Source organism: Phocoena sinus, chromosome 5 (genome assembly GCF_008692025.1).
Source record: "Phocoena sinus isolate mPhoSin1 chromosome 5, mPhoSin1.pri, whole genome shotgun sequence".
In the NCBI taxonomy this organism is placed as follows: Eukaryota; Metazoa; Chordata; class Mammalia; order Artiodactyla; family Phocoenidae; genus Phocoena; species Phocoena sinus.
Window position 1 is genome coordinate 14,370,764 of NC_045767.1, and position 12,289 is coordinate 14,383,052.

At 37.8% G+C, this 12,289-nt stretch overlaps 1 protein-coding gene across 2 annotated transcripts in view; it reads right to left on the reverse strand.

Moving 5' to 3' along the window:
- The window catches only part of INTU (inturned planar cell polarity protein), a 74,173-nt gene that overhangs the window by 20,838 nt on the left and 41,046 nt on the right, over window positions 1-12,289 (reverse strand). For both annotated transcript variants that reach the window (XM_032633581.1, XM_032633580.1), the window contains exons 6-9: window positions 12,194-12,283; window positions 9,610-9,687; window positions 5,738-5,927; window positions 1,751-1,804 (exon numbers count right to left, since the gene is read on the reverse strand). In XM_032633581.1, coding sequence (XP_032489472.1) covers window positions 1,751-1,804; window positions 5,738-5,927; window positions 9,610-9,687; window positions 12,194-12,283 — 412 coding nt within the window. The remainder of the gene's footprint in view (window positions 1-1,750; window positions 1,805-5,737; window positions 5,928-9,609; window positions 9,688-12,193; window positions 12,284-12,289) is intronic.

Consider the following 12,289-nt stretch of genomic DNA (forward strand, 5'->3'; position numbering starts at 1 on the left):
AGTGGCCATGGCTCACGGGCCCAGCCGCTCCGCGGCATGTGGGATCTTCCCAGACCGGGGCACGAACCCATGTCCCCCGCATTGGCAGGCGGACTCTCAACCACTGCGCCACCAGGGAAGCCCCCATTTACTTTTTAAAGACTTTTATTACTGAAAATTTTAGCATATACAAAAAAAGAATAGTATAATTAGTTCCTATGTGCCCATAATCACCCAGCTTAAACAATGACCAGTACATAGCTAATCTTGTTTCATCTCTATCCCTCTCTCCTTCTTCCCTCTCCCTGGTGAATTATTTCAAAATCAATCCCAGATGTTATATCATTTCATCTGTAAATACTTTAGAATGCATCTCTAAAACAGAAGGACTTAAAAAAAAATACATAACCATAATATCATTACCACATCTAGAGAATTATTCCTACCTAATATCTAGTTAACAGTGTTTTCATTTCCTTGATTGTCTCATAGATGTTTTAAAAATTTTTGCTTGCTTGAATCAGGATCCAAGTAAGGTCCATATACTGAAATTGGCTGATGTTTCTTGAGTCTCTTATGACTGACAGGTCTCTCTCAGCTTCTCCTAACCCCACGCCCACCCCCTCACCTTCTTCAACAAATTTATTTGTTGAAGAAACCGTCCTGTTGTGTCTAGTCTGAATTTTGCTGACTGCAATCCCCCTCCCCCAAATGGGGTCATTTAACATGCCCCTCTTCCCCTGTATTTCCTGTAAACTGGTAGTTAGACCTGGAGGCATGATCAGGTATATTTCATAGGTGGTTTGTGTGCTTCCATCAGGAACCACATACTATCTGGCTGACTTTCTTTTTGTGATAACAGCTACTGATGATCATTGCTTAGATCCATTAACTTACTGAGGGGAATTGAAAAATGATGGTATTCCAATTCTGTCATTCTTTCTTGATATGTTAGGTAGACCACTTCCATAAAGAGAAACTCCCCCCCCCATCTCTATTTGGTAACCTTGAGGTATGGTTCAGATAGGAAAGGCAGATAAATGTTTGATTCTTTCTCCTTAATTACCAGTTTTCACAATAATGAATTAGTTCCTTAGCATCCTCCAAAGTTGACCAAGAACTTTCTTTTTTTCTTTAGTACCATTATGAACTCATGGACTTAGACGTATCTGATGTGCTTCAATCCAATGCAGTTATTGTCCTTATAGATGCTCAAGAGGGAGCCCCTTCAAGGTCTCTCCTGATTACTTGAACCCTAAATTAACCCTAGTACTTTTTGAAAGCTTCCTGAATGTCTGATATAACAAGATGTTGCCAGGCTTATCTTGTACACTGTCAGCCCTAAATCTGGAATCAGTCATTTCTCATAGGAGTCTTGGCTCCCTTTAGCGAGAAATATTATTTATACACCATGGCCTGGGTGATAGTGGTGCTCTAGTGGACAGAGCTAGGAAATATATCAATAGTTTTTTAAAAAGATTAAAAACCATACTGCCAGCCAATATTACATGTGTATCCTTTCTCTCAAAGCCCGGTTCCAAACGGTAGTAATGTAATTAATCATTACGTATACATTACGTAACAAATATTTTTAACTGAACAGAAAATCTTAAGGCAAGCAAAATAGATTTTGTCCATTTCAATATAGAAACCTAATGTTATGTATTCCAAGATTATTACATGCCCCCTTGGAAAATACTTAGAATAATGATTGATTCACAAAACAAGAAATCAACAATGAACCTTTCCTAAAATCCACTGCTTCTCTTACCAGTTCTGCAAAATCTGCAGCCTCCAAGTCACTCAATGCTGTGTCTAATTCCACCTATGTGAGAAAAGAAAAAGAGTAACACAAACATTTAACTCATATTACTTACTTTTTAGTAATGACCATATAAAATTGCTTAATAATTACTTGAAGAATTGAATAAATATATCTCTCTCCTTTGTGTTATTTAAGAAATGTCCTCAAATGGAACATCTTGCTTTTAAGCTTTGCGATTACAAAAAAAAAAAAATTAATGTATTTTAACCTATAGGCATTTTTCAGTTAAATCTCAATTATTGCAAAATGGGCTTCACTCTGTACTCAATGCAAACTAATTTATAATGTTAAAAAGCTGCTTTACAGTTCTGTTAGAAAAATTTTTAACATTTTAAAAATCTTAAGAGGAAAAACAATCAATCTGAATGTAGCCAGTGTATTATGAATTGTTTTAATTTTTCTATTTCCTATGTATTTTTCAACAGTTGGATTCTTGGAAAATCCAAGAATCCAACATTCTTCCCTCTCTCCCTCCTATGTTCTGTATAAAAAGGCTGTTCATCTTTAGTCACGGATTAAATCATGAAGGCAAGTGTTCCCCTGGAATCTGGCACAGTTTAACCACCCTACAGAGTTATTAGAAAAATCTCTTACTTAGGATTTAGCTTTCGTTTCTATGGAATTTGCCTGAACTCTTTCATGTATTTGTCCCTCCCTGAAGCATTCAAAATTTAAAAACAGAATAAATTTAATTTGCAGTTTAATCTGTAATGCATATATATAAATTGGAAACTATTGACAGTTGAAGCTTGTAGCATATACGGTATTTGTGAAAAATAATCCTTGTTTTGTTTTTTAAGGCCAAGGCACTTTCTGCAGGACTGTTTCACAAATGTGTCTTACTGAGACGACAAAAGCTGTGGAAACATTAGTCATGCCTTTCAATGCTTTTCATATGGTATGACTTATTACTCATTTGTGACCTACTTTTTTCTGCATCTAGCAAATACTTCATGTTCTCCTTTTTGTGGCTATAGTTTCCCTTGTGAAAGACTACAGGACAAAAGGAAAATTACCTACTTGTGATTTTCGATCTCAGAGACATTAATGTTTAACAGGTTGCTATTCCTGCTACTGAACTCTACAGGCTAATATACAAGGTTACTATAATTGCTTCTTCATATTCCTTAAGAGAAAAAGTAAAATATCTTTTCTCTTTATTATTCCAGTGTATCTTAGGAAAAATTATTTTTTTAAAAACCTGACAAACAACAAACAAACAAAATAAGGAAGTTCTCTGGGAAAGAAAACAGAAGTGTGACTTCATCATATACTAAACTCAGAACAAGTACATTTTTTTCCAAGTTAAAAACAACTATTTCCACCTAAAATTTACCGGGCACAAATTACCTTACACACACATATGTTTTTAACTAGATTTCTCAAGGCATAAAATTCCTTAATATTTTCCATTAGAATATATATATTCAATAAACCCTACTATTTTTCGCACAGTAAGAAATCTCAAAGGCAAAAGGAAAGTGTATGAGTTCTTTGAGTTTGCTGGTAAAACAAAAACAAAAACTTTAAGGGTTATTATATATTTTAAACTTTACATTCATCAGACTTTTAGATCACTTTATCAGAAGATATCTATCTCTTTGCAAAAATATTGTTCTTAATTCTCTTAACCAGAACACAAAATATAGAAAATGTCTAAGCTATATCCTCATTTTTTCCTGTGTATTAATTCCACCTACTCAACTAAACTGTGAGCATCCAGAGGACTTTTCTGGATTCCCAAAGCACAGCACAAATCTGAGTACCTGACACAATGAAGGCTGATCTGCACACAGTAGTGTCCAACTCAACAAGGACAAAGACAACCAGAGCTTTGGTGAGATAAGCAACAGGTATGGTTTAAGTCAAAAGATTAAAAAATATATATAGTAGAATTCACACAGTGATTTCTCAGATTGATATTCTTTTAGGTTGAAATAAAAGCATACAGTCCTTTTAATCAAATATATGTCAAATTAAGGGAAAAAAACGCCAATAAAAAAGAAATCTGAATACAGAAGGTAGCCTTCATATGGAATTTATAAGACCAAAATAGGCTATATTTTAAATGTCTTAAACAAGAACTCTTAGAAGGAAAATAATATTTAATCTTAATATATCCAAAGTCTAAAGACTTTGCCCCTAAAAACATTAAGTATCTCTAATCTCACAGAAGAGACTATATATTTTGAGGGAAGAGATTTCTTTAGTGAAGAGATTCTGAGACAGGAGAAAGAACTTGGGCAAGACCAGACCGACAGGCCTCATGAGATGGCAACTCTGACTCACAAAAAGCGGCCTTGTGTCTTTCAGAAGAAAAAGACCCCAGAATGGGCATGAGACAGACTGTGGAAACAGTGTCTTTCTATCTTAAACGTAAGGTTATCTAGTTAAATTCTGTCTATTTTGAACACTTATGATTTCTTATGAAAACACTGATGGGAGTAGAATTATATATCTCATACTTTTAGTTTTATCTCATACTTTTTAGTTTTTATATGATTTAGGAAAATGATAATCACTGGCCTGAGAAACAAACTGCAGCAGGGGGCAGTTGACAAAGGCAAGGACAAAAAAAGAATATAAGAAGGTAAAGTTTCCTTTAAATATGCTTTAACCACTCAACTCCCTCCAAAGATCATTATATAATAGTACTCTCACAGCTATAATTAAACTACAAAGTGCCAGGCATGATTCTAAGCATTTTTTTTTTTTTTTTGCGTTACGCGGGCCTCTCACTGTTGTGGCCTCTCCCGTTGTGGACGCGCAGGCTCAGCGGCCATGGCTCACGGGCCCAGCTGCTCCGCGGCATGTGGGATCTTCCCGGACCGGGGCACGAACCCGTGTCCCCTGCATCGGCAGGCGGACTCTCAACCACTGTGCCACCAGGGAAGCCCCGATTCTAAGCATTTTATGTGTGATAACTCAACTTCTTTGTGAAGTAGGTAGTATTATTGTTCCCATTTTACAGATGAGGAAACTGAGCAAAGGGACTGATATATCTGTTTAAATTATTATTAAACTTCAAAAGGCATTTGTTTGATCATATACTGTAGAATTCCATGAAGAGCAGAATCTTGAATTGGGATATTACTACAACATAACCTGGGTTACTTCACGGGCAGGGAACTGCTATGGCATAGTGCCTCATTAATACTATTACAAATGCTGTGGCTAAATACATTATTGTTGATGAAAATGTCTGAAATGAGCTTTTCAGTCATTCAACAGTAAAGTTATTTTGGATGTACAGAAATGACTGAAGTCACATTGATAATGTTCAACCACCATGAATCTTACCTTTAGTGATCCATCTCTGGCACAGGGCAAAAGCTAATTACAAATGTTCATGTAAACAAAGATTTTGCTATTATTAATTTGTTAGCCAGTCATTTCATCTACCTGACTTGACGACCCTGCATTATAAAATCTAAATCACAAAATTCAAAAGTAAGACACACCATATAATTACAATTTCTGAAAAGTATTCCAAGTTTGAACAAAGCTTAAATGTTAAAGTAAGATGAGAGAGCTAATTTCTATTTAGAAAGAAAAAGTTCACTGCACTGAACCTCCTACCATATCAACCAATTGCCCCTTTAACTCTTACCCATAACCTTGAAAATAACAAAAAGCCTAAGAAAAAAAACAGAGAGAGAAGATAAAGAATATAAGGCGGCCTTCTCTGGTGGCGCAGTGGTTGAGAGTCCACCTGCCAATGCAGAGGACACGGGTTCGTGCCCCGGTCCGGGAGGATCCCACATGCCGCGGAGCGGCTGGGCCCGTGAGCCATGGCCGCTGAGCCTGCACGTCCGGAGCCTGTGCTCCGCAACGGGAGAGGCCACAGCAATGAAAGGCCCACGTACCGCAAAAAAAAAAAAAAAATATATAAGGCAACTGGCTCTGATTCTTATTTATGGCACCTAAGATTACCTTAATATCCTGTGGAAGTGTGAGCCACCGAACTCCAGGGAGACTGTCTAAAAGTACTGCACTGGAAGCATCATAGTGTTGTGTACTGGGACTGGCACTGGAATGTAGTTTAGCAGGCTGAAGTGCTCTTTGAAAGAACAAGCTGAAAAAGTGATCCAAACGAGGAACATTCTCAACCTGGCAAAAGGCACTGGAAAAGCAAGAGCTGTAAAGTTAGAACAACACACAGAAATGGTAGTCATTGCTTGTACGCTCCTAAGGGGACTGGATCTTTCCTAAGTACATAGGTTCTCTTCCTTACTTCTCCTCCCTTAAAAAGAATTACTGCTATGTTACTGATGGAGTGTGTTAAGAAATTCACCCTGTCAATATTTTTTACCCTAAAGCCTATTCTCAAATACATAGGGCAGATGGTACTACGGGAAAACCAAAGGGCTAACACAAGTGGTATATCTATAACAGAATGGGCTGAAGTTCCCTTTTTGCAAAAAATGTAACTCGCTTTTACCTCTATCTCTCAACCATTTACAACTCCCAGTATCTTTCCGGCAACACAGGATAACAAAGAGATTTTGAGCTTTGTAATAGAACAGATCTGACTTTAAATCTTATCACTGCTTTTACTAGGTAGATCTCGCAGGGAAATCATTTAACCTTTCTCTGAACTTTGGTCCCAACTCTGTAAAAATGGGGGTAATACAATCTAACTCTCATGCAAAGTACCAGTACATAGTAAGTACTTATTATGATTATTACTTACTGGTATACAGTAAATATATAATTAGCCTATTTCCTCCCCTCTTCAGTAATGAAGGCATAACTATTTTAAAACTCTTGAAAAGGGGCTTCCCTGGTGGCGCAGTGGTGGAGAGTCCGCCTGCTGATGCAGGGGACACGGGTTCGTGCCCCGGTCTGGGAAGATCCCACATGCCGCGGAGAGGCTGGGCCTATGAGCCATGGCCGCTGAGCCTGCGCATCCAGAGCCTGTGCTCCGCAACGGGAGAGGCCACATCAGTGAGAGGCCCGCGTACCGCAAAAAAAAAAAAAAAAAAAAAAAAAAAAAAACTCTTAAAAAAAAAAGACAACTTGGTTTTAGCCATGTAAAAGTAGCATATAGTATTACCTACAACCATTCACTGGTATAAAGTACTGGATAACACAATAACTGGTATATATACCATTAATATATCAGAATAATATTCACCAATTCATTCAACTAATTACTTGAGTGCCTACTATGTTTCAGGAACTATTCTCATCGATGGAAGTACAGCAGTAAAAATATCAAGACAAAAGACAAGGTCTCTGCTCCCATGGAGCTCACAATATACTGGAGAATGACAACAAATGAACACAAAGTAAAAACATGAACTTGTACAAAGGCCTAAGCAGAGAACAGGACTATCTGAATGGGTGAGGTGACTGGTTGGCTATTTTGGATCAAATGGTTAGGGAAGGGTCTCTTGAGAACGGGGCATTTAAGCTGAGATCCCGATGTCAAGAAGGTCTAATGAGAGGGAAGAGTGTAAAAGCCCAGGGTGGGAACAAGTTTGGCCAGGGTGCCTGCAGAACAATACAGAGGGGCGGCGTGGATTGAGATCTGAAATCAGAAAGGTATGTGGGAGCCAGATAATAATGTAGAAAGATCACTGTAACTTTGGAAATTAAAGAGGCAAGAATGGAGGCAAGGAGATCAGGAAGTTACTGTAGTAGTGAGAGATGGCAGTAGACAGGGTAATAGTGAGGATGGGGAGAAATGGATGGATTTGAGATGTGTTTTGGAGACAGACTGGTTAGGATTTGCTGATGGATTGGCTGGGAATGATGAAGGATACTTATATCTTTAATTTGATCACAACACTAAACTTTATTAATGTATAATCAGTTTTCTGTGGCTCACAGGGAACTAACCAGCTCACAACTTGAAAAAGATAATTTAAGTTTTTGGACATTTTAGTCTTTTCATAATTTTTCCACAATGGCCTTTAATATCTTTCATAATCAGAAAAAAACCTTATGATTAAAAAAAATATTGTAAAATGACTATTAACAATATCTTGGATCCATACTGCTTCTTGGTGTTAAGAACTCAGTGGATCTTTACATTTATTATCTTAGTTTGCCTTTCAAATTCCCACCTAGGCAAGAAGAAACTACTTAAATTTGCTGTCAACTTGGAGATACTTCCAAATCAATGGATAAATTTCAAAATGAAATTCAGAGAAATTAAGAGTCCCTCTGCCCCCAACCTACTCCATTGGAATTTGCAGAACAACTCCAATTGCTTTATCTTCATATACAGAATTCATTACAGGAATTTCATCTTTGATTATCTCTAGTTTTATGAAAATAGAAAGCTTCAATTAGGGCAAAACATAGTAAGGTTTGCTCATCTATTATAAATTTAAGGAGGTAGTTTATAACCACCTTAAGAGTTTATACTCTTCATTGGTTAAAATTTTTCTTATTAGTAAAAGGTAAAAGCACTGTATATGGCTGCCCAGTCTTTTGTAGTTCACACATTTGGAAAAATGCTAGTAAGTAATTGGGCTTGAGAGGGAGGTGCCTGTATTTTCCTGGAGGAAAATACTGCAAATTAGACACTTTTCCCAGATGGCTTCATCATAAAAAATTCCTTTAGGCGGCTTTGAGAACAGTGACAATAAAGATCCACTCTAGATAAACAGAGATGGGATACTACTATGGTTTGGAAAAACGTATAAACTTTCTTTGAATCTTTATATTGATATACTCTTAAAGCTTTGAAAGCAAAGGCATCATTTTAGCCCTCTGAAGTACTGGGACTTACAAACATCGATTTTCCATCCATAATTTTACATGTTCAAATACTAAACGGTTACCCCAAATTTCCTCTTTCAGATCAAGAAAGATACATCACATACTGCAAGGTTAAAAAAGTAAGAAGCAGGGCTTCCCTGGTGGTGCAGTGGTTAAGAATCCACCTGCCAATGCAGGGGACACGGGTTCGAGCCCTGGTCCGGGAAGATCTCACATGCTGTGGAGCAACTAAGCCCATGAGCCACAACTACTGAGCCTGCGCTCTAGAGCCCGCAAGCCACAACTACTGAGCCCGCGAGCCACAGCTACTGAAGCCGGTGCGCCTAGAGCCCATGATCTGCAACAAACAGAAGCCACCACAGTGAGAAGCTCGCACACCACAACGAACAGGAGTCCCCGCTCGCCGCAACTAGAGAAAGCCCACGTGCAGCAACGAAGACCCCAGGCAGCCAAAAATAAAAAATAAATAAATAAATTTATATTTAAAAAGTTTATAAAAACAAAGCAAGCAGAAAAATATGCATAATATGAGCCCACATGTGTAAAAAAAGAGAGTATGTATATTCATATTATATAGAAAATATATGGAAGAATATACATGAAACTAAATAGACAATTACTTTCTCTACCATGTCTTTTACTTATTTTAATAGCACATACATTTTTTTTACTAAAAATTTTTTTAAGGAAAAAGTATCACATTTTAGGATAGTGAATTTGACAATGTTATAATCAGAGGAAAACACAGAAAACTTCTTACTCTTTTCTGTATCTGTTCTGAAGAAATGCTCTTACATTTGCCCCTACAAAAATACATCAGATCAGAATATAATTGTGGTTACATCACTATTTCACAAAAGTAACATATGAGACCAAAAAAGAAAAAGCAATGGATCCTATGAAAAACTGCCTGGAGCTGTAAAATAAACGCCAGTCATGAAGGATGAGAAAATAATAATAATAAGAAAAAACCCAAACAACTAACTTGACAACCAAGGAACACTATTAAGTGCCAAAAAGTGATTTAGAATCATATACTTAAAACTTGAGGTTCAATTCAAGGAAGTACTTACCTATCTAAAGAACCATACATAAATTTTAAGGTTTGGGCAACATCTTCAATCATATTCCTTAGCTGAGGAAGAGGAACTCTAGAAAGAAGCAAAAATACATCTGCTCATTAATAACATAATCAATTGATTCATAATATAAAAGAAGCAGATCATCTTTACATTTTATATGTAAAGAATATGAAAAGCATGTGTGTTAACTGTGAGTATAGCTGTGTATAATGGTTGTTTCCTGCATTAGCAATTAAAGAGTTTGATGTCTAGATCTGGGGTTCTAACATGGGTCAAGGAGGCACTTTTATATCACCATCTATATGGAGATTAGTTAACCCCCTTAGGGTTCAATTTCCTTTATGTGTAAAATGGGATCATAATCACTAAGCCTTCTCAGGTTCATTCTGAGGATTAAATAAAATTAATGCATATAAAGCAGCTGGTTCAGTATCTGGACCTATAGAAAGAAATGTTAAAATTCTTGACACTTTCCAGTAATACCCAGATCTCCACTTAACCTCTAATTCTTGTGACAAAAAGACACCCCTAAACGAAAGAGGAAGGAAAGAAAGTAGGAGAAAGGAAAGAAATGAACTTAACATTTTCTCATTGAAGCCTTGTAAGAATTTTACAAAGCAGGTCTTTTATTCCCATTATACCAGTGGGTATAACTGAGGTTTAAGAAGTTAAGCAACTTCTACAGGCACACCCAGGGAATAGAACCTGCTGGTGGGCATTCATTTCCTTAGCTCCAAGGTTACTCTCTCCACTACTTCACGCTGTCTTCCTGGTTAGGTCCCCGCTATTGACTGCAGCTGTCACAGGAAGATGATCTCCCCCCGTGAAAACACATGTTCCTGGAGTATCTGCTCCACTGTATCCTGGATGGGGCAACACTTTTCTCATCCTGCTTGTAAAAGGCACAGTGGTGAAGAAAGAAAAGGACAGACTGTGGCATTAAGACAGACAAGGGAAAAACAATCCCAGGGCTGCCAGAGTTCAATTGCAAACCATCTGTACAATGCTGGAGATACAGAGACATATAAATTGACACTGAGGAGGTGCCTGTGCATGACCTCTCAATACTGTTTCCCAGTCTAAACAAAGGAGAATAATCATAACTACCTTTCATGCAATAAGGAAAAGAGTTTGGTACGGGGTGGTGGCTATGAGCAGTAAGAGAACTGGGTAAAGAGGTGGCTAGGGCTACTTCTGACCTGAAGCCCAGGACAGAGAAGGAGGAGGACCTTCGAATTCATTCCAACTTAACAAGCCAAGTTCTCTAGGATAGGGATGACATAAGTATTTAGGGAAGACCCTGCCTCCCCACTCCCACCCCGGGAAACAAAGGTTGAGAAATCGGCTACAGCATCCCCTAACCAGCACAACCTGGATCCAGAGCTCAGCAGTGACAGTCCTTTTTTGGCTTCAGGGTAAAACGTCTCCTGGAAACTGTCTCTGTCTGCCTAACTAATCTGGCTGGTGGCATCAGAAAGTGGGGAAGCAGCCTCTGCTCAGTTCCTTAGCTGGGCCTTCCTCTCTGCTGTCTAACTGCCCACACTACCTTATCTCACCATTGTATTATCTGTGTCTTGTCTTTCGCGTTTTGGGCTACTATGAAAGTCCAAAGGCAGATGTTTCACCCTGCCACCACACCCTAAGGTATCTTATTCTGGATGTTCTCCGATTCTTGTTCTTTCAAAACAACTCAGTTTTTCACGATCCAACCCATTGGCATAGGGCAGTCTCCGAGCAGGGTTTTTAGATAGAAAAATGCACATCAGCTGGTAAAAGAGAGCCATCATTTAACATATATGATGGCACCACTATCCCCTCATGTTAAAAGTTTTGAATCCCACATTTATGATAGATCATATCTCTGTCCAAAATTAAAGACCACTTTAAAACATAATAATTTTTGATATTTTTCACTGCAGCCTCCTTTGGAATTCCTCTTTGTGGTGTTAAAACAAGTTCACAATTGTTTGATACTCTTCCCCTTGAGTATGGGCTGGATTTAGTAACTCACTTCTACCAAATGTATAAATGGTCAGCCCTGCTCTTACCTCCAACTATTAAAATAAGACATTTTTCAAAATACTTGCAAAAAAGTTAAGAAGGAGACCATGATAATATAAGACATACCATTAGAGAAGTCACCTTAAAGATAAATATTCATTATTTGGTCAAACGAGCTCAATGTCAAGGCAAAACACCTTTCTGCTGACCCTTAATTCTCTAAAATCACCAACAGTAAAAAACTGTAAACATGCAAAATCCAAACCACGATACTGTCAAAAGTTTGAGCAGAGGACAAGCTCATCTCTCAGCCACCTCTGTACTGGCCATATCTCAGAGGAAAGTGTATTGGCGGCCTCCACCCTTACTAATTGGTCTAGCTGGGCCTTCCGGGTACCTTTCTGTACTATTCATACCAAATGAACACAGGTAGCCATTATACTAGTGCAGCAAACCTTTTAACTGTAAAACTTCTTGAATTTACCTTTGACAAAAATGTCATCATTTTAATGAAACAGACTTTGTTAGCAGTGTTTTAGAAATGATTTTAAAGTAAACAAAAATCTCAACTTACTCCTCAGCAGGCAGGCCAATTAACAACAGCTTGTCAGAGTCTTTCCAATAAGCTACATGAATTTGTTTCCCATTTAAAAGAAGGGATGAGCTAAGA